Source organism: Typopeltis vanoorti, chromosome 4 (assembly GCF_054136105.1).
Source record: "Typopeltis vanoorti isolate ZY-2024b chromosome 4, IOZ_Tvanoo_1.0, whole genome shotgun sequence".
Taxonomy (NCBI): domain Eukaryota; kingdom Metazoa; phylum Arthropoda; class Arachnida; order Uropygi; family Thelyphonidae; genus Typopeltis; species Typopeltis vanoorti.
Window position 1 is genome coordinate 91,903,485 of NC_143552.1, and position 24,350 is coordinate 91,927,834.

At 35.1% G+C, this 24,350-nt stretch overlaps 1 protein-coding gene across 1 annotated transcript in view; it reads left to right on the plus strand.

Annotated features, from left to right (window-relative positions):
* The window catches only part of LOC150107495 (uncharacterized), a 1,121,546-nt gene that overhangs the window by 546,271 nt on the left and 550,925 nt on the right, over positions 1–24,350 (plus strand). Inside the window, exon 39 of the mRNA XM_090392112.1 lies at positions 14,061–14,190. Coding sequence (XP_090248238.1) covers positions 14,061–14,190 — 130 coding nt within the window. The remainder of the gene's footprint in view (positions 1–14,060; positions 14,191–24,350) is intronic.

A 24,350-nucleotide genomic window follows, 5' to 3' on the forward strand; every position in this document is an offset into this window, starting at 1 on the left:
AATTGTCTGTGTGTGTGTGGGTCCATGGTGGGTGCGGAGCTCTAGAACTGAACAAAAAATCGTTTGAGTATGAATCAATATTTTATCCTTCATCTTCAAATATTTCCTCTCACAAGACTCCAATCAAACCATAGATAATCTGATAACAGATGTAAGAAACAAAAAACATTTGACACCAGTATCAATGTTTCACATAATTAATCAACAGGTGAAAAGCCAATAGAGAAAATATTACCCTTTTTTATTCAAAAAGGTTTAGAAGCACCGGAAGATTATTCCCAAAACATTTAAATGAAACTACATTCTGGTGATATCCTTGTGGAAACCTCATGCCGGAAACATTCTGAAAAATTACCGAGACCAATATCAATGGGTGGAATACAATCACTGTAATAAAATACTCAATTCTTCTAGAGGAATGATATCAAAATGGGATCTCCTCGATGTTCCTGATGAGGAGATATGTTCAGAGCTTAAAAATGAAGGAGAGCCAGGTATGAGGCACATCCTGATATGTAGGGTGGTCACCAGAAACATCATCCTTACCTTTTTTTTACACCTACACATCCAACATCTATAAAAGCAGGTTATCTCATGTTAGGCTGTACTTCCCTGATCCTCTGTGATGCTTAAAATGTCAGAAATGTAGCATATGCAAACTGCCTCTCATGGCTCTATTACCTCTGTCTGATGTGGCAGCAAAGAACACGATAATAAATCTTGCTCTTCCAAGAAAGCTAAATGTGTCAACTGTCAGAGAGATCATCCAGACTATTCTCATGCATGTTGGTAGTATAAAGATGAAAATAAACTTCTTATTGTTATTGTGCTATCTTCTATCGAAGGTCAGCGACCATCTTGGCGAACAAACTGCGCTCTTGTGCTAATCTAAGCAGTTGTGCACTGCTCTTTCCTGTCCACATCTTGATGTTGTCAAACCATGATATTCTTTTTCTTCCTCTAGTTCCTTTGCCACCAATTCTTCCTATCAAAATAGTTTGTAGAAGTTGGTATTTGCTGTTTCTCATGATGTGGCCAAGATATGATGTTTTTCGTTTCTTGATTATTTGTACAAGATGTTTAGCTTTGCCAATGGATTTTAAGACATCTTCATTGGTAATTTTTTCTGTCCATGATATCTTTAGCATTCTTCTGTATAGCCACATCTCAAAGGCTTCGATTTTCTTGATGGTTGTCGCCTTCAATGTCCATGTTTCAACTCCATAGAGCAGAATAGACCACACGTAGCATTTCAGCATTCGGCATCTGACTTCCATATTTAGGTCTTTATTGCAGAATAGTGTTCTCATTTTCATGAAGGACTGCCGTGCAACTTCAATCCTTGTCTTTATATCTATTTCTGGATCCCACCGTTCATTAAGCCAGCAACCAAGATATTTATATCTTGACACTTGATCAATATTTTTCCCATTGAGTGTCAGTTTCATTGATGAGGCTGGATGTTTGCTGATGATCATGTATTTTGTCTTGTTGATGTTTATATTTATTCCCATTCTTTGGCTTTCTATGTATACTCTGTCAATGAGTTTTTGGAGATCCATAATATTATCTGCAATTAGCACGGTGTCATCTGCATATCGAAGGTTGTTAACAATCTTTCCATTTATTGTGATTCCCTCTGAACATTCTTCCAATGCTTTTTTAAAGATTACCTCTGCATATATGTTGAACAGGAGTGGTGAGAGCACACATCCTTGTCTCACTCCTCTTTTGATGTTAATATCACTGGTGGTAATGTTGTCTAATTGAACGGTAGCTGACTGATTCCAATACAGATTTGTTATTAGTCTTATGTCTTGTTCGTCTAGCCTTATTTGTTGAAGGACTTCTATTAAGTTAGTGTGTCTGACTTTGTCGAATGCTTTTTCAAAATCTATGAAACACATAAAGACAGATTTCTGTTTTTCTATGCATTTTTGTATCAATATTTGGGTACAGAAAAGGGCCTCTCTAGTACCAAAACCATTCTGAAAGCCGAATTGTGTTTCACTTAGAGTTTCTTCACTTTTTCTATAAATACGATTCTGAATTACTTTCAAAAATATTTTTAATGTTTGGCTCATTAGACTAATAAGTCGGAAGTCACCACAGGAATTCGCTTTGGGTTTCTTTGGGACAGTGATAAATGTAGATTTGAGCCAATCTGATGGAAATTCATCACTTTCATATATTTTATTAAATAGTTTTTCAAGAAGTTTGATGTTATCTGGTTCTATTAATTTTAAAAATTCTGTTTGCACACCATCTGGTCCACTGGCTTTTCCTGCTTTACTTGTTCGTATAGCATTCTCTATTTCGCATTTCATGATTGCTGGTCCTTGAATGTTATCTTTTATATTTATAGGCTTCTGTCTAGTATCATTGAAAAGTTCTGTTACATATTTTATCCAAATCTGTGCTTTATTCTCTTCTTCTAGAACTATTTTTCCATTTTCGTCTCTTAGAGACACTATTTGCTTTTTCCTCAGTTTTCCAGAAATTTTGTTGATTTTCCAGAAATTTTGTTGATTTTCTTATACAGATTGAAATTATCATGTTTCTTCTGAAGAAGTTCAATTTCAGTACATAAATTTTTCATCCAATTTTCCTTGGCTTCTTTTATTTTTTTCTTGGTGATGTTATGTGTTTCTGTATACTTGGCAAGGTCTTTGTTTTTGTACATTCTTCTTGTATCAATAAGAGAAAGAATCTCATCTGTAATCCATTCATGTTGTTTTATATTATTCACATAACCTACTTCTTCAATACTTGTTGTTAAGATGGCATTCTTTAAGCTATTCCAAAGAGATTCCACACTTTTATTTTCTTCTATGTTAATCTGTTGTAATCGCAGGTTAAGCTGTGTCTTGGCACTTTTATTTATGTTCGGGTCTTTCAGTTTTTCTACATCAATTTTCTTTTTCTTCTTTTGTGATTTTTTAGCTGATTTTAATCTAAGACGTACTTCTGCAACTATGGGATTGTGGTCTGATGAGATATCTGCTCCAGGATAAGTCTTTGCATTCTTTATACTACTGTGGAATCTTTTATTTATCAGTATATAATCAATTTGATTTCTGACAATGTTATGTTGGTTATCTTGAGGCGATTTCCAAGTATACAGTCTTCTGGGTGGAAGTTTAAACCAGGTATTTACTATTGTTAGATCTTCTTCCTGACAGAACTGGACTAGGCGATCTCCTCTGTCATTTCTGGTGCCTAAGCCATGTTCGCCAACAATTTCTTCATCACCCCCTCTTCCCACTTTTGCATTGAAGTCACCCATCACTATGTTTATATCATGTTTCTTTGTTAGGTTTTTAATCTCTTTTAGGTGTTCATAAAACTCTTCAACATCTTCTTCACTTTTGTCAGCTGTGGGTGCATAAGCTTGGATGATATTTATGTTAATGGGGTTTCCCTTAAGTTGTAACAGCATTATCCTTTCAGAAAATGGAATCCAATTTATTACTGATTTATTGATTTCTTCATCTACTATTACAGCTACGCCATGTCGATGTTTGTTCTCATCATTCCCAGAGTATATATATTGAGAAGCAAAATATTGAGAAGCATGTTGTCTTTGCCATATCATCAAGAAGAGCATGTTACTCAAGACTGTGTATTAAATGTAACACTCTTTGCTATCCAAGTTAAGTCAGTCACTGAACAGCTTTCTTTCACAGTAGGCAATGCATCTTTGGGTTGATAACTTCACAATTTACCCTCATACAGTAGAAGTGAGGGTAATGAAAGACAACTTTAACAAGCAATTGTCATGTCTTTTCATGACATGACAATTGCTTGTTAAAGCAATTGTTTTGAGCTGTTAGTAATGGGTTCAGGCTTGTAGCAGAAAAAAAAAAGTGTGTGTGTGTGTGTGCACACACTTCAGTCAAAAATGTAAATCTTCACCCAGATGAATGAATTAATAATGGGGCAAAGTATTAATCTAGTATCACCAGAGGCCATGTTCTTGGAACTCATCTTGCACAGAAATCTTACATTTCTTACACAGATTCATATCCAGGGAAAAGTTCAAAAGAACAATAAATATCTTTAGCACTCTATCCTCTACATAATGGGGTGTGGGTTGATGTTCCTTGCTCAAATTCTGCTTTAGTCCACCACTCCACCTTCATTACTGCTTTCAGCACTGTGTTTGAAATGAAGATAAGAGTTCTTTTCATAATGCAGGAAAGTTTATCAATTATAATTTCAAAATGATATTAGTGGAAATTGTAACAGTTCTTCATTTCACAATCTTTTATGCTCTGAGGTAAGTTTATTTAATCATTCCAGCAATGTGAATTACAGTGGCAACTTTTGCTTCCCTCATCCCTAACAACATTAGTAAACAATGTTTGTCTACATACAAACAGCACCAACATCACAGAACTTTAAACAGCTCATAAAAAATCACAATTAAGCTCTAATAACTAATTTTAATAAATTTATTTCACACTTGCGCAAGACTTTGGTAGCCAAAATCAAATATCTCAAAATATCTTGCCCATGACATACAAAAATTATACATACATTTAGCTAACTACTTTACACATACTGCATTATTACCTTCTTAACTCATTTTTATATTTTCAGTTTTGTGAGATACCTGAATTTTAATACAGATATTCTACAATGGCTCCACCCTAAGAATAATATATGTATGTTCCTGTTCCAAAGAAGCAAAATAGGAAAACACCAAAGTCTGTTCTCTTTTAACAGACCAGATTATGAGGTCATTCACAAAACAAGACTGAAAAAAAAAATCTATTCATGTGGAATTGGAAGTTTTCCAAAATTCCCAATTAATTTCAAAGTATAGGGAAGGGCCTCTGCAACCTGCTCCTTTTTCTTGCAGTGCCTTATAATACATCTCATACTGCATCTGTTTTCGTGCAGAATAATCATCAGAGCTGTGTTCAGGGATTAGGCAGAGGGTCCTGTTCGAGAAGTATATTATAGTCTCCAACACAAGTCATTGTTGTTGCCATGTGAGATTCCTCCAATTTTCCTCAGCCAGTCCTAAGGGTACATTACATGTACCCTTAGGACTGGCTGAGTCCTCCCAATGAGGGATTTTTTTAAGTATGTATTTTTGATTGTAGATCCATGTGTGTTCACAGGCCAGATTGCATGTTCTGAGGGATGAAAAACCCGAGTTTCCAGATAAAAAAATCCCTCTACCTCTGTATGAGACTGGCTAACTCGCCTTTAGTTGAAAGAGACCAGATAATTCCTTACATCACGGACGGTAATCGAACCCAAGCCTTTCTGACCAAAGGACTTCATCTATACTGACTGAGCTATGGAGGCTCTGTCATTGTTATTGTGAATGAAGAATACAGAAGGTATGGGATTAACCTTAGAGGTGAACTTTACATAGGTACATGTAATGTGCAGGGGCTACAGATGGGTACTCTTAATATTGTCCGTAAAGAGATGGAGAGGTATAAAATTGACATCCTGGTAATTACAGAGACCAGATGGAATGGAGAAAGTCATTTCAAAAGACAGGATGGTAAGCTAGCTGTTGATTCAGGAGGTGACTCAAAGCATCATGGGGGTAGCTGTGGTACTGAAGGTAGTTATGGCAAGAGCCCTTAGTGGAAGTTATCTTGTTAATGATGGGATACTTTGTATTAGACTTAAGGCTCATCCTACCAATGTGTTAATCATGGTAGTTTATGCACACAGATAGGCCTGATGAAGAGAGTGAGAAATTCTATGAAAACCTACAGAGACTATTTTGGACTGCCTACTGAGGAGGGGGGGGGGTACTTTTCATCTTAGTAGACTTTAATGCAAAAGTGGGAAAGAGTAGAAGAGTTAGGTATTTGTGCAGTATGTTTGGTCCAGGTGAATGTAACACTCGTAGTGAAAGACTTTTGGAATTTGCCCATGCAGATCAAAGAGGGATCAGACAAGGAAATTTTGTCTCACCAAAAGTATTCACTACAACTCTTGAATTATGACAAATCAGAACTGAGAGAAAAGGGGATTAAATATTAATAGCGAATATTTAAGTAATTTATGATTTGCTTATGTATTACTAATAGCAGCAACACCAAAATAATTAGAACACGTGATTATTGAATTTCTCTCTGGTGCAGGACACTAGAGTGTACAGAGGATTTGAAATTTGAAGTGATCACCATTTAGTCTTGAGCAGGATTTAAAATTGAATTTCATAATGGAAAAGAAGAACATGTAAGAAAGTTTTAAAGTGAATAAAAGTTGAGTAGGCTCTCAGATGTGAACTGTAGACTAAAATATACAAACATTATTCAAGAAAAAATTAAAGAGTTTCAGAACAGGAATCAAACCTTGGAGATTCAGTTGGCAAGCTTGAGGAAAAAATTGATTGATTCAGCCAGAGAGGGGCATGTGGTGAGGTTGTTTGCGAGGATTGAAACAACAGAACTCCATGGTGGACAGAGGAAATTAAAGAGGCAGTGAAGAAAAGAAGAAAGCATATCAAAAGTTCCTGGCAAATAATGGGCAGCAGATGGCATTGATCGTAGTTGTGTGTAGTAAGGGAAGATAGTGAAATGTGTGTAGTAAGGGAAGATAGTGAAATGTGTGTAGCTGATACTGTGTAAAACTAGCTAAACAAAAGTCATGGGAAGACTTTGTTAAAAACATAGAAAATAAATATCAAGCAGGTGACAAGATATTCTGGAGGTGGTTGAATAAGCTCAGAAATGGAGGAAAGAGTGGAGTGCTGTAAAAGGAATTAGAGATGATAAAGGTGATATGAAAAAGATATCCTTGAAGTATGGATAATAATCATTAATAGTTTCATTTAGCAATTACTTAGAAAAATTGCTAAATGAAACTATTAGTGATGACAGCACAGTGATAAAAAAACACTGACCAAGCATGCAATCAGGAATACACATGCATACTTGAAGTAGAAAAAGCCATCAAAAAGTCCTAAATGTGGAAAGGCAGCTGGAGTAGATGATATTCGACCAGAATGCTCAAGTATGGAGGTAGAAAAGTCTTACAATGGCTGCACTGCATGGTTCAGAGGGCCTGGACAGGGGGACGAATTCCATATGATTGGAGTAGAGTTCTCATAGTACCCATATATAAAAAGGGAAATAAAACTGAATGTGAGAATTACAGAGGTATTTCCCTACTGAGTGTGTTCCTGGTAAGATTTATGCAAGTATACTTGAGAAACAGTTGAGAAGGATTGTGGAAGGGAAGCTTGGTGAAAAACAAGCTGGATTCAGGCTAAATAAAGGCTATCGGGATCAGATTTTTACTTTACGACAAATAGTTGAGAAGTCATGGGAATATAACAAAGATCTGCATTTAAGTTTTGTAGAGCTGGAAAAAAGCATATGACAAGGTTCCAAGAGAGAAGCTATTCAAAACACTAAAGTCATATGGTCAGTGAGACATTATATCACACAATACTTAGTCTTTATTGAGTTGTAAGTCAGCAGTTAGAATTGAAGGAAATACAGGAAGATAGTTTAATGTTAAATCTGGTATCAGACAAGGATGTACATTATCTCCTTTATTATTCATTATCTATATGGAACACATTATGAAGGAAAGTGATATTAAACCTGATATCAAAATTGAAGATGTTAATGTCAGCTCTTTCCTTCATGTAGATGATGCTATACTTCTAAATAAATCTGCTACAAATCTGCAAGATTTCCTGAGTAAATTGAATAACAGTTGTAATAGATATGGTAAAGGTCAGCAATAACAGACAATGAAAATAGGCAGAAGCATTGAAAATATGAACTGCATTGTGAATGGAGAACCTATAGAACAAGTAAAATATTTTGGCTACTTAGGCACGATTATTAGTGAAGATGGTAAATTAAATATGAAAATAGACAACAGAATCAACAACGCTGGTATGGTAGGAAGGTAACTGAATAAATTTATATGGAATAAGAGAGAAATTAGTTCAAAACACTAAATTAGCTGTATACAAGACAGTTTTCAAACCAGTTCTAACTTATGAATCTGAAATTTGGGTTAGAAGTAAACCACTTGACCAAAGACTAGAGACCGCAGATATGACAGTCCTGAGAAAGATTAGGATGTGAACAGATGGCATCAATGGCAATATCGTATTAAAAATGAGGATATTAGGAAAGAACTTGACGTTGTTAGCATCCAGGAATGTGTTAGCAGAGCTAATCTAAGGTGATATGGTCACTTAAACAGAATGGGAGAGGAAAGATTAGCAAAACAAGTGTTCTTTGCCAGGTTGGCAGGAAAAAGACCCAGAGGAAGACCAAGATACAGGTGGATTGATACGGTAAAAAATGCCTTAGAAGATAGAAATATAAGATCTGGTAATGTTGGAGTCTTGGCAAGTAACAGATTTATTTGGAGGAAAATTGTAGATAGGAAGTTAGTAATGATGTAAATTTTTCTTGTAGTACTATCATATTCTGTACACTCCTTAAGGGTAATTGTCAGGAATTTGATGATAATGATGATTATTGAATTAAATGAAGTCTGGAGGCAGGCTTAGAAATAAATATGGTGAAATCAAAAATTATGTATAGTGGAAACAATCTGGAAAGAAAACAAATCTAAATAGATCCAAAACTGATCAAAATAGTGAGTTCATATAATATCTATGACAAATAATTACAAATTATCACAAAATTGATAATGAAATTCAGGTACAACGGAATGGAAAGTTTTAACTATTATAGAGATATATTAAAAAGCAATCTACCAAACTGTTTAAAAAGAAATTTTTACAACTAGTTCTACTCTCATCAATCACATATTATTATTATTATGTGACACCTGCAAGGACTCATCACAGGAGGGCACGTGACTCCACTCTGCTACACACATTTCACCATCTTCCCTACTACTTAATTCTCTTACTATACACAACTATAATCAGTGCCATCTGCTGTCCATCACCAACAGTTTTTTTTTTTGTCTGTAAATTTTGTGTGGTAGTGAAACTTGGAGCCTGAACATCTGAGGAGACCAAAAACATGGAAAGTCATTTGGGGAATAACATGTTTTGATAAAAGGAATAATAATTGGATAAGAAAACAAACAAAGATAATGTTTATTTCAGCAATAATAAAAAGGAGTAAATGGCACTGGGATATAAATCTCACATGTGATGAGAATGTCTGACAACAGTTGAATGAAGCGAACTACAGAACGGACAACAAGAACTTGTTAGGCGAGACTAGATAGATCACATTAAGATGGAATGATGAGATAAAGATATTATTATTATCCTAAGACTCCATGGAGTCAAAGACTCATCTAGTGGGTCCCTTTGTCATACACACAACTCATCATACTATGCCTTAAACACATTAAAATTCTTGAATGTGTTTAAGGCACACTCTCAGGCAAGGCATTCCAATGAATCACAACTCTGCATGCAAAAAACCTGCTTCTCACTACATTGTTCACACCTTGCTTATACAGTTTCCAGGGATGACCTCTTGTTCTTCCCCTGATCTCCCACCATTTTATGAAAAACCTCTTCAACATTGATCCTATAACAACCCCTTACCAACTTGAACATCTGTATCATATCACCCCTCTTCCTCCTATCTACTAGACTCTGTAAATTGCATCTTCTCAACCTTTCCTCATATTCAACATTCCGGAGATCAGAAATTACCTCAGTCAGTCACCTCTGGACCTTTTCCAACATCTCTTCATCCATTTGAAACCAGGTGACAAATCTGTGCACAATATTCCATGTATGGCCTAATCAGAGCCTTATACAATCGAACAAGAATTTCCTTACTTTTACAAGTCAGTGTGTCCTCCGCATCATTCCCAGAATTTGTTGTGTTGTCCTTGCAATTTTGGCAGTGTGTCCTTTAAATTAGATTCTAAATTTTTTTTAGAATCTAAAATTATTTTAGATTCCTGGCATCTCCGAGTTGTCTTAGCTACTTAAGTCAAGTAGCAAGCTAAGACAACTTGGGGATGCTGAGAATTGTATTCTCTTATGCTGTCAGGTCAACTTACAAAACTTTCATAGTTCTACAAATATTTAGCTTTGAAATAATGTTGGATCTAATGTCCACTTATGTAATTTTACATCGCCAAAATGAAGCCCATATGGCTCTTTCTTTTAGTAATAAACAATAAATTAGTTCGCAGTGCTTGTGTTTAAGCAACCCTCATTTTACTTAATAATGGCCCCAGAGTGCAAGAGTAGTTATGCTGGCAATTTGGAAAGAGAAGCTGTAAAGTGCTGCCTTTTAAGTGAAAAGGTGAAAGTTCTCGACTTCATAAAATAATAAATAAATAATATATATAAATAAATAAATATAAAAAAAAAACGTATGCTGAGTTGCTAAGCTTCCATTTACATTCAGATAACTTTTTATTACAGTATGTTTATAATTATTCTATTTTATTATTGTTGTTAATTTTACTGTGCCTAATTTATAAATTAAACTTTATCATGGGTATGTATGTATAGAAAAAACAGTATATATATAAGGTTCATTACTATCCATGGTTTCAGGTATCTGCAGGGGGGGGTATTGGAACGTATTCCCCCTAGATGGGGGGGAACTACTGTAACACAATAATAAAGTAGTTCATTATTGTGTCTCAGATGTCTCTGAGGGATTCAGAGACATCTGAGACACAATCTGAGCACAAGTGCAAACTAACAGACCAAGCCTGAGCTGCAGTATTTCTTGATGTAAGATAGGTTCAGACATGACAAACATGTTAACCATGCTTTCTTTCATTTTCAGTCCATTGTACTCTGAGAACCACAACAGCTAATAAAGAGCATTTAAGCAACACTACTTTAAAATTTAGTATTATTAATGATTCCTTCATGATAAAATATTCCAAAGCCTGAATAAACCAAAACCTATTTTAATAAATATCTATCTAAACATATTGTATTACATGGTAGAGGAATGAACAGTGTATTAGAAGTGGACAAAGAATGTCTGAAGAGAGCTCTAGATAGCTGCATCCTTGGAGTCAGTAGAATAAAATGTATTGGTGTTCAGTAGTGCTTTTCAGATTATGAAAAGCAGAATAGCCTTATAATCAAAGGAAAACATAAGAAGAATTTTTACTATGTGGTAAAAGAAAAAAATGACTATTGAAAGATAGCCATAGTGAATGCTGAAAGTGGAAGGGTATCACATGCTTAAGAAATGACTGATTTCTTGATTTGTTAAAATTTGTTAAGTGATTACTTTAGTAAGATATACATCTCAAGCAGACCCATCAGCTATCTAAATTCTGGATTCAACTGAATGATGGGATAGAGGTGGCTAAGCTCAGAGTATTAAAGCTATTGTAAGATCTTAATTCAAAACACAGCAGTGTGAATGGATGAGATATCAACAAGGGTACTATAAGAATGTACAAAAGAATTAACATTGCTTCTGACAGTTGTTTAACTTAAGTCCAGCATGAGTGCTATTTCTAGAATAGAAGAAGGGATATATAATTCCATTATACGAGATTGAAATAGGACAGAAGCAACCAGTTGTAGACTTATCGGCATCTCTGGAGTAATCATAAAGTTCTGGAGAAGCTAGTTAGAATCTACATCCAAAGATGGGTAGATTACATCTTAATCCTCTATAAAGAATAACATGACTTTGTTAAAGATAGGTCTTGCTTTAACAATATGTTCATAGTTTATAAAATAATGACCTCAGAGTTGGATAAAGGGGCAGATACTATAGAACTTTTGGATTTTCCCAAGGCATTTGACAGGCTTATACACAACTTCTACACATATATAACTTTGCACTTTCCTCTGGGAAAGTTCCTGAACAGTGGAAAGAGGGTCTAATAATACCAATTCCAAAAAAGGGTAACCTGAACAAACCTGAAAACTACAGAGGAATCACACTCCTCTCTACTCCACTAAAAATCTACAATAGAATCATTTTAAATAGAATCGAATCACATATAACTCCATTACTTTGTACAAACCAGGCTGGATTCCTCTAGAACACATTCACTGCATCAGAAGACTAATAGAAAGTTCAAAGGACAAGAATCTACCATTGCTTTTGAACTTTATTGACTTTACTAAAGCATTTGATTCTGTTGACAGGAAACGACTATGGGAAACACTCAAACTTTATGGCATTCCACCTAAAACTTATCAGGGCAATCAAGGCACCCTACCAGGGATATCAAGCCACAGTACTAGTTAATGGATACAAAACAGACAGTTTTCCCATCACCACAGGAGTCCTACAGGGAGATACTCTGGCCCCATATCTCTTTATCATAGTGATTGATTATATTTTTAAATTAATGCAAGTTAAATCTGGAATTCTTATCAAAGACCCATATATACAGATGCACCTTGAAGATCTGAGTTTTGCAGATGATAATAGTCCTCATTGACTCCAACATTACAGATTCCCCCCCCCCCCCCCAAACCACTTCAACAGCCTTAGGAGAACCACAGAAATATTCGGACTAAAAATAAACTCCCAAAAAAAACAAAGATATTAAAACATCAGATGGATGGGCACATCTATATAAATCAAAATGATCACCATGAAGAAGTAGAGGACTTTGTATACCCTGGATCATATCTCAGACTCCTTAACAAACATTAAAACAAGAAAACAGAAAGCACTGCGGTTCCACAGAAGTCTTAATAAAGTATGGAAGTCAAGCCTCATCTCAAAGGAGATGAAGATTCGTCTTTACAAGTGCACCAGCCAGTCGATCTTTCTGTACGGCTCCCAGACCTGGAATATCTCAACAAAAGCAGCAACCAATATTATAAATAGCTTTGGAACTACTTGTCTAAGAAATATCCTGAATTACTCCTGGGAAGACCGCATTCCCAACTCTACTATATTTGATGAAACCCAGCAAGATCCTCTAGCCAGCACTGTTCAAAGAAACCAAATAAAATGGCTCGGCCACCAACTCAGACATCCACCCTCTGTACCCTTTGATGCTCTGGTCCTCTATACCCCTACAGATCGAAAAAGAAAAAGAGGCAGCCCCCAAACTCCATATTGGAAATACATCAGCAATATTCTCCCTGTTTCCCCCCAACTCTCTGCATCAGAGATCCATCAATTAGCATATGACAGAGAAGCCTTGTTTTCCTTCACGTCATAACAACCTCAAAGTCCTATTTTAGTGTACACAGACTACTTATTTGTTTTGATTGGTTTCCCTATTTATAATTGTAAAATTATAAATGATGATGACACAAGAGGTTGTTATAGATACTTAAAAGGATGGGTATTCAAAATAGGCTTATGACAATAATAGGAGAGTGGCTCATCGACAGGTTTCAGAGTAATGTATGGAGATACTGAGTCTAAGAGAATGTACTAACTTGTAAGAATGAGGAAGTTATCCTTTCCTTGTGCAGGGCTTTGATAAGACCACATGTTGATTATACTGTCCTCAGATATGGTTGTCTTGTTCAGAAGAAATTAGGAGACAGTTGAAAACATTTGAAAAGGAGATAGAGGGTAAACAAGATGATATCTAGTTCACTGTGCATAGTTAATTGCACATAAGGATAGACTGAGGGTATATTGTCTTCAAAGTTTGAGTGATAGATGGAAGAGAAAAATGATAAAATAGAAACATAAAGTTGGCATGGATATCTTGAATGAATCAATACAAATGATATTTTATAGCTCATTGCAAGCAGAGGGAACTTTGGGTAATTCCTGTAAACTAAATAAGGGTGTAGCTAGGAAGCATGTGAGGTCCAGGTTCTTCTCATGTCTAGAATGGACTATCTGTAAATGTTGCAAGTGAACCTTTGAATATTTTTAAAGTATTTAGGCATTATGTGAACTGATGAATCTGTATTTCTTAGAGGATCTCGCATAAAATTTCTTTAAAAAAAGTAATTATGATGTCTATAATGTCTATATTATTTCCATAATCAAATTAATCAAATTTTTTGGATTACAGATTTGGAATATACACTTTTGTGCAAGTTATTTTTTCTATTTTATTTTGTTACTATTGATGATGTACAAATTTGCTTTCAGAGTATTTTTGTGTATTAAATTTGTTTGCAATGCTGCTGCTGTTTTCAGATTGTACAGGAAGAAATGCATGAGAAGCAGCCTGATATTGATCACTTAAAGACACATACAAAAGATTTACTAAAAAGAAAGGAAAATGTTCAAGGAGCTGATATACTACGGCAAGAAATAACTGAAGTTGGTAAGTCTTCATAGAAAGTAATGTTTTTTTTTTTTTAAATGTGTGAGCCATGCTTCTTTAGTGTTCTCCTATTGTGTTAGCCACTGTGCTACTAACATAGTATGCTAGCATGTGTTAATTCATGATAATTAATTCACGATAATTATTTGAAATATTGTTGAAAAAAAAAAAAGAAAACCAACTGCCGACATTCCAGATTATTTTATTTTTGTTCAAAATCATCGAAATCAAATAGTACTTCACAGATTTCCTTTAGGATGGGCTTAATTGACTTTGCTTTATAGAGAATAACATGAACTTCTTTAATCATATCACTAAATTTTTTTTCTTTATATACTAATATTGTTAAAAAAAAAAAAAGAAAACCAACTGCCGACATTCCAGATTATTTTATTTTTGTTCAAAATCATCGAAATCAAATAGTACTTCACAGATTTCCTTTAGGATGGGCTTAATCAACTTTGCTTTATAGAGAATAACATGAACTTCTTTAATCATATCACTAAATTTTTTTTCTTTATATACTAATCTACTGTTCTTTGCACTTTTGCTTTCTTGGTTTTCCCTGTATAATTGGTCATTACAAAATGAAATTAACAGTTATGATTTAAATTTATATGTATATATTTTCTAGTTTTTATAACACACAGAATGACATATTATTCCTTCGAAGTGGCTTATAGTAAATTTTAGAAGGAATAAAAGAAAAATAGGAATAACCATTGGGAGTATCTCATGCCTTCTCTGTGCAAATTTTTTTCATGTCAACAACCGCAAGACTTTGGTATTAATACCACGTTATTACTATATATGTAGGGAAATTAACATCAGAGATGAGACTAAATATGCTTTTTCAAGCCTCCAGCAAACTGAGTGATGGCCTTGCAGTATGCTTTATTGCAGAACCAAGTCATAATTATATTAGATGTTATAATGATAAAAATAGGAAGAAAAAAATCATTTTCACTTTCTTTTCAAAACATAAAGAAAGAATATTGTAAATTCACCCAATGAAAAAGAAAATACTACATGTTTTTCTTCTGTTATATGATTTTTTTTTCTTGTAGTACAAAGAAGAAATCACTGCATATAACATGAAAGAATGCAAGAGGACAAAAATCTGTAAATTGATCACATTATAACTAATTGAGAAATGTCAGAAAAAATTATGTAAGAGTTCTAACATCAGCAGATATAACGACATTTTCTTCTAGTTTAGATATGTGGCATTGTTGAAGTAGCTAAACCTTTGCTACTATTTTACACTAAAATGAATGGGCATGTTCCCCAAGTGATTTACGTTTGTAACAGTTGTCTTGCGAATGATTTATAAAATAAATTCTCTGAAATATCTGCTGAATGAATAGGTCTATAATCTAGTCATTTCTTGTCGTTTCTAGAAAGTACAGTCTCTCATCTGAAAGCATCCTTCAACATTAACAATTCATTAGACTTGAAACATCTATTAGGTATTCCTTAAAAGCAAGAACCTGGTATCAATTTTCTCTGACATGAAAGCTTATGACACAGTTTGGAGGTTCAGCATATTGAAAAACCTATACATTTTTTGCACTAAAGGGAACTGCCCTCTTTTTTTTTTATCAAAAACTTTCTATTTGACAGAACTTTACAAATCGATATGGTAATCATTCCAGTGGTGTAGCTAGAGCTTTTGCCACATGGGGCAGTCCCTGAGTTTGCTGCCCCTCTCAATACACACCAAAAATGCTACAAAAAAGTCAAAACCACGTATAGGGAAATAAATTAAAACACTATATTTATTTTTGAAGTATAACCTTAATTTCAACAATCTAAAATGTTATTTTTCTTTCTTTTCTGTTAGCAAAATCGTCAATGACATTGGCAAAGTCTATTTCATAGTAATGTAGGTAATTCTTAATCAGTTTTATTTAGAAAAACTCCTCTCACAACTAGCAACACTTACAGCAATTGTGAGGAAAATTCGCAGTAATATTACAATATTTGGAAAGAAGTTCTCGAGACTGTATTTTAGAATTAACTGAAAAAGTTCAAAAAAGGTTCAAAGTGCTGCCTGGGGCAGACCGTCCCCTCAGCACCTTCCTAGCTACACCTCTGAATCATTCCCACTCCCTATCTTTCCTGCAATGAGAGAGAGGCAGAGAGGAGCAAAGTATCATGCAATATGCAGTCAATGTAAACTCAATAACAGAACTTCCTTCTACCATAAGAAATGCCCTGTATGTCATACTTGACCATCTTTTGTCATTCTTGCAGTATGAGGATCATAGGCAGTTGCAATAGCTAGAGCCACCTTTTTACCTTGAGCACTAGCTAATGAGGTCAGTTTTTTTTTGCTATAAAACACCATTTTTGTGCAGTTTTGTTGCTTGCCATCCCATGAACTCAGAGCAAAGACTAGTATCAATGATGTTTTTAGTTTAGACCCCTCCATGCGAGGCACCTATTTATGTTAGAGTGGACCTCTCAATGATAATAATGGCAGTTTTCTTTCTTCCTCTTTTTCTTTGCTTTTCTCCCCATGTTCTTTGCTGTACTTCTGCCCAATCTTTTTTATTATCCTGTCTTCCAGACTACCATCACTGTGATCCAACAACTTGCTACCATGTTTTCTGTGTTGTGAAACCCATGGACATCTGGAATTGGGGAATCCTAGTAGTCTTGCACTATTTGGCCTCTGATTTGGCAATACAGGTGGTCCTGGATGGCCTGACTAGGATCACTTGGCTAGTGGACTTGCCTTCAAGAATCAATGGTGTTGCTGTAAAACTCCAAAATCTCTTGCTTCCTCAACTTTTCACAGTATACTTCCACATATAGAATATGAGTATCCCACCTGTAGATTCTAAAATTCAAAACTCAACATTTAGTGTTTTAGCAGATGAATGGCATTACCAGTCATCTGCCCATGTTTCCAGCTTGTTCAGATCCTCCTGAAGGGCCATTACATCTACACTACACTCAATAACCTTCTACACTACACTCCAACTCCAACCTATCTTCACATCATTCACAAACTACTGAGTATATCTCTGAATTCCATACACAATCCCTTGATATCTATCAGACAACTAATTGCCAATCCACTCCAACTTAATATCCAAGCCCATACATTGCAGCTTAAATATCAGTTGATCATGTAGCACCCTATCAAATCCCTTTGCAAAATCTAAAAAAATTACACTGTATGCATTTCCCTCATCAACCGCTCTTATTATTTTATCATAAAAGGTAACAAGATTACTGAAACAAGAACTCTCCTTAACAAATCTGTGCTGCCCTTCATAGATAATATTATTTTCATCTGCCTAAGTTTGTATGCAAGCTGTTATCAATTTTTCCAATATCTTAATAACTACAGAAGTAATTCAGACTGGTCTGTAATTTGATGTCTCCATTCTCTCACCATCCTTATGTAGTGGCACTATCTTCCACTCCCGATGGAATTTTTTAGTTGCAAGACTTTCTTTAAACAGCCCAGTTAAGTAAACTAGCTGCATATAAGACTGTGCCAAAATGAATTTTAAGTTGTGAATGTGAGATTTGGGTTAAGAATAAATCAATTGATTAATGACTGGAGATTACAGAGAAGAGTGAACAAGTAGCACCACTGACAGTCAGATAAAAAAATGAAGATAACATATTACAAATGAATTTGACATTGTTAGCTAATTTAATGCAGTATGGTCACTTAAACATAATCAAGAAGGAGAAGAGAGAGAGAGAGAGGGGGAGCAAGAAAAGATTAGCAAGATAGGTGTGTTATGCCAGAGGAATGGAAAAAAAGACCTAGAGGAAGACCAAGATCTAGGTGAATTGATGCAGTTAGAAATACATTAGAAGACTGAAATATAAGATCAAACTAGATTGCAGTTCTAACAAATAACAGATTAACCTCAATGATAATTATTGGCAATATTGTAAAGTTAATCATGTGGTATTATTATTGTTTTCTCAAGAGGTGCTTGAGATAGTTCTATTCTTTTCACAAGAATGTTAGTGTAATGAAAATTTTTTATTGTATTCTAAGAGTAAATTTACTTATGACATTATCAGGAATTGAGACCATCTTTTTGTTGCAATAATTATCTGTAATATTTTATTGGATTTCAAATGAGCATCTTTGGAGTAGAAACATACTTATCGCTGTACATAGGACATTCAGTCGCATAGTTGTGGACTTAATTCAGATTGAAACTGAAAGGACTAGTGTCCTATCCAGGTATCTTCTAGAATAGAATAAAAGGTCATCATCAGATTCCTGATATGTACCCTCAAAGGGTGTACAGGATATGATAATACTACATGAAAAACTTACAGTATTGTTAACTTCCTATCTACAATTTTCCTCCAAATAAATCTGTTACATGTCAAGACTCCAACATTACCAGATCTTATATTTCTATTTTTAAGGCACTTTTTACCATATCAATCCACTTATATCTTGGTCTTCCTCTGGATCTTTTTCCTGCCAATCTGGCAAAGAACTCTTGTTTTGCTAATCTTTCCTCTTCCATTCTGTTTAAGTGACCATACCACCTGAGATTTGTAACACATTCCAAGATTCTAACAATGTCTAGTTCTTTCCTAATATCCTCGTTTTTAATATGATATTGCCATTGATGCCATCTGTTCATACCCCTAATCTTTCTCAGGACTTTAATATCTGCAGTCTCTAGTCTTTGGTCAAGTGTTTTACTTCTAACCCAGCTCTCAGATCCATAAGTTAAAACTGGTTTGGGCACTGTCTTGTATACAGCTAATTTAGTGTTTTGAACTAATTTCTCTCTTATTCCATATAAATTTATTCAGTTGACTTCCTACCATACCAGCGTTGTTGATTCTGTTGCCCATTTCCATATTTAATTTGCCATCTTCACTAAAAATCGTGCCTAAGTAGCTGAAATGTTTTACTTGTTCTGTAGGTTCTCCATTCACAATGCAGTTGATATTTTCAATGCTTCTGCCTATTTTCATTGTCTTTGTCTTGTTATTGCTGACCTTCATACCAAATCTATTACAAGTGTTATTCAATTTAGTCAGGGAATCTTGCAGACTTGTACTGGATTTATTTAGAAGTATAGCATCATCTGCATAAAGTAAACAGCTGAGATTAACATCTTCAATTTTGATTTCAGGTTTAATCACTTTTCTTCGTAATGTGATCCATTTAGATAATAAATAACAGAGGAGATAATGTACATCCTCGTCTGACACCAGACTATACATTAAACCATCTTCCTGTACTTCCTTCAATTCTAACTGCTAACTTACAACTCAAATAAAGACTAACTATTGCTCGATATAATGCTCCATTGACACCATGCAACTGTAGCATTTTGAATAGCTTTTCTCTTGGCACCTTGTCATATGCCTTTTCCAGATCTACAAAACTTAAATACAGATCCTTGTTATATTCCCATGATTTGCCATAAAGTGAAAATCTGATCCTGACAGCCTCTATTTGGCCTGAATCCAGCTTGTTCTTCACCAAGCTTCTCTTCCACAATCCTCCTGAACTGTTTCTCAAGCAAACTTGCATATATCTTAGCAGGAACACTCAGTAGGGAAATACCTCCGTAATTCTCACATTAAGTTTTATTTTGTTTTTTATATATGGGTACTATGAGTCCTACTCCAATCGTCTGGAATTTGTTCCTGTGTCCATGCCTTCTGAACTATGCGGTACAGCCCCTGTAAGACTTTTATATCTCCATACTTGAGTATTTCTGGTCAAATATCATCTACTTCTGCTGCCTTTGCACATTTCAGGCTTTTGATGGCTTTTTCTACTTCAAATATGGATATTTATTCCTGATTGCATGCCTGTTGAATGCTTTTTACTACTGTGTTGTCACTGGTTGTTTCATTTAGCAATTTTTCAAAGTAAATTACTCCATACATCAAGGATATCTTTTTCACCAGTTTTTGTGTAACCTTTATTATCTCTAATTCCTTTTACAGCACTCTTTCTAGAATAAAAGGTGTGAATTGTTATTAAAGGTGATCATAGATGAATGCATCCACATTTATTGAAGTTAGAGGAGTGTTTTATAGCTGATGCTGTCTCTAAAAACGGTCTTCCTGACTTGCATATAATGAGGATAGCAAGTGTAGCTTTTATATTCCAGCCAAATGTTAATAGATCTTTCTGTCAATCCATATTATGTCAAGTTACAGGCATAGGTAATCTTAATGCACTTCAAGATGTGTTAGTGGATGAAGTTTGCCCATGGAAGACTAGCTTAAGGTATCTAAGTGAGGTTAAAACATTGTACTGATTACATTTGTCAAGTATTTCAGCTATCATTTCAGATGAAATTACAGGTAGATTAGTCGTCGTTCACTTCAAAGAAGATTAAAACTACATAACTATATTTGTGTCATTATGGCAGGTCAGGACTTTTAGACAACTTTGTATATTTTGTCACTCACTAATGTCAAACACTTTGAATGACTGTTTTTAGAGTCAGTATCAGCTATAAAGCATAGTTCTTTCCCAACTCATTAAAATATGGATGTACTAATTTATCAGACATTTGGGAGTCAGTCATTTTTAGCCCGCCTGTAGCATAACAACTGTGATTTTTTCCTATATTTCCTCTCATATAGACTGCCTGGATAGCCTTTACTAGTCCTTTTCATTACAATTCAGATTATTTTCCTATTGCATAGTTGAGAAATACTGATTTTCTTTTTTTAGTGGTAATGAAAGTCACTCTTAATCTTATCATCTTTACAAATGTAAATGTAGATTCTTTATTGTTTACTACTTTTGTTTTTTGGTTTCAGTTATCTGAATAACTGCTAATATTGAATATGTTGCCAGATATTTTGTGTTTTTTGTTACTGTATGTCATTTTGGCAAACTAATGTTAACATATAAACTATCTTATTATGTCAGTAAATCTTCCTGATTGATATATTATCACTAGTTGAATAGGTAAGTGTTTTATTTATATTTTGGTTTAGCACAGTGAAATGCAATGTATGTGTATATTCTAGATGATCACTTAATGTGAATGTGTAAAATATTGAATCAATCACTTTATATTAATTAAAGTTATTGCTCAAAATGATAATTCACAAGTTATTGAAGGTGTGTACAATATGAGTGACAGCAAAAATTAAACAGTGGAAAATGGAGGAGAATGACCAGATGGTAATGAGAGAGAGAGAGAGAGCACACGCTTATGTGGCTTTTTTCTACAGAATAAAATATGGGATAAAATAATTGGAGAAATGCCTAGTAGTCGGTGTGGCACAGAAGTGAAATATGGAAGAGAATGGAGTAGAGAGAGAGAGAGAGAGCAAAGTATGAAAGCGCAAAAAGGAGGAGAATAAGGATTGAATTTTGTAGAATGGTTTCATAATAAGAGGAGGGCTTGGAGAATGATGAAATTGTGTTTCCATCACACCAAAGATAAGGATATTAGCAATGATACAAGGATGCAGAAAGGGAAAGTAAAAGTTTGTCTAGTACTAAAGATTTAAGAGTTAGCACCTGTGGCATGCATGAAGGTATGAAAGAGTTCCTAGTACAGGCAAATAAGAAGAGTGAGAAAGTAAAAATTCTCTCTTTCCATAGTGTGATAGGGGCAAACTGAGATTAATAATTATGATTTCAAATGAGTCAGTGTGCAGGTTGTGCCAGAGGAATGGTGTAGAATTTATGGATGCATGGAGTGAGTTTGGACAGAAGGACATATATAATGCAGATGGTTTGTATTTGAATAGATTCAGAGTTGGCCTAAGAAAGTTCAATGATAGTTCAAGGAATTCAAGAAGAGGATATAGGTGAGTGTGGGGCTGTACATGCAATCTAGATGTGAATAAGTGGGAGAGTGATCACATGATGTTGAACGTAGCTCTCCAGGTTCTTAACATTATTGAGGTTATGTATACTAATGCCAAGTTCAGAATAAGGGTAAAGAGTTTTTGACATTGGTTAGTTAAACTTCACTAAAACTTATAGGCATTCATAAGACTTGGTTGATGATGAAAGTTTATTTTTCACTTGGTTAGAGTATAATAAATTTAGTTTAATCCTTTATCCAAGTGTGAGCAAACATAGTTTGCACCTGAAAGTATCTTCAGGACTGGGGTAAGGTGGTACAACACCAGATCACTCCTTGCAAAGGTGCAGCAAGCTACCAACACTCCTATCCCAGTATCTCCCATAATGCAAAACACATCTCCTTGCAGATATGTCTAATATTATGCATTAAGGGAAGGGCTACAACCCAGACTAGTTTTGACCTTTACTGAGGTCTCTTCAGTGGGAGCCAGGCCCAAGTGGAGATACCAGGCAGAAGCATTAGCAGGTCATCTCTACCTATAGGAGTTGCCAAATGGTGCACCACCCTTTTTGAATAAATTACTCTGGATTTAGAGAAAGATGTTGAAAGTTTATTTTTCACTTGGTTAGAGTATAATAAATTTAGTTTAATCGTTTATCCAAGTGTGAGCAAACAAAGTTTGCGCCTGAAAGTATCTTCAGGACTGGGGTAAGGTGGTACAACACCAGAGCACTCCTTCTCTAAATCCAGAGTAATTTATTAAAAAAGGGTGATGCACCATTTGGTAACTCCTATAGGTAGAGATGACCTGCTAATGCTTCTGCCTGGTATCTCCACTTGGGCCTGGCTCCCACTGAAAAGACCTCAATAAAGGTCGAAACTAGTCTGGGTTGTGGCCCTTCCCTTAATGCATAACATTAGACATATCCACAAGGAGATGTGTTTTGCATTATGGGAGATACTGAGATAGGAGTGTTGGTAGCTTGCTCCACCTTTGCAAGGCATGCCCTGGTGTTGTACCACCTTACTCCAGTCCTGAAGATACTTTCAGGTGCAAACTTTGTTTGCTCACACTTGGATAAAGGATTAAACTAAATATATTATACTTGGTTGATGATATAGTCATCAACCAATATAGGGATAGAATGCAAGGGATGTAGTATTTTTAAAGAGGAAATGGCAAGAGGAGTTTTGCTAATAATAGCAGAAGAACTGAACTCCCCTATAAGTTTTGGTCAGAAAGAGTTGAAGTATGTCAGTAGGACAGAGATTCAGAGGGCAGTTAATTTGAGGCTATCTGGTGTGAGATAAAAGCCAGTAGGATGAAATATGTAGTTGGCAGCTGCTATAGGTTAATGAGAGATAAAAGAGAAAGTAAATTGGCAAATTAACTAATGAGTACAGGCAGAATAATTATTATGGAGGACTTCAACTATGAGGACATAGACTGGAAGAAGGAGGAATAGTTTGAGGGAATGCAATTTATACAGCTGCTAAGAGATAATTACCTTAGATTCCATATAATGGATGTGACAGGAGGTTTGAGAGTTCTGATTATAGCATCATAGAAGTTAGCAATAACCAATATAGCCTCCACTTGGGAAAAGCAATCATGTGGTCTTGCCAATCAGGCAGAATTTTATATTAAGAAAGTGTATATATATATGTGTGTGAAATTACAAAGCAGGTGATTACAAAAACTGAGACCTCAGCTTATAGTAGTGCCATGATATAAGAATTTTAGGGAAGAGATGTTAGCAGTATGTGGGGGATGGTCAAGGGATGTTTGATGAAAGCAGTATCAGACTGTATACTCAGAGTCAGGAGAATAAATCCTGTAAGAGTTAGATGGAAGAATAACAGCATTAAGCATGAGCTGCAGAAAAAAGAAATGGTTGTGGAAGGAATATAAAGAACAAAGTGAGCAGGATGTCCATAAGCATTACAATGTATAGTCAAGAAGAGTAGGTTAAGTAAAATTAGGTTAAGGAATGCCAAAACTAATAATGAGAGGAAACTATCTGATGAGGCCAAAAGAAATTACCAAAAGTTCTTGCACTATGTGGCAAGTAAAAGGAAGAATAAATATGGAACAATGACTTTAATGAGCATTGGTGGTAGGAATGTGATTAAAGAAAATGAAATAGAAATAGTTGGTTACTGAGTCATCATTTTGCCTGTGTGTGTGTGTGTGTGTGTGTGTGTGTGTGTGTGTGTGTGTGTGTGTGTGTGTGTGTGTGTGTGTGTGTGTGTGTGTGTGCGTGCGTGCGTGCCACCCAGGTTGAGATATTCCATTGTCAGATGGGACATTGAAGAATATGGGTAGATGAACTGGAGGTGGGTTTGATATTGCAGATCGTT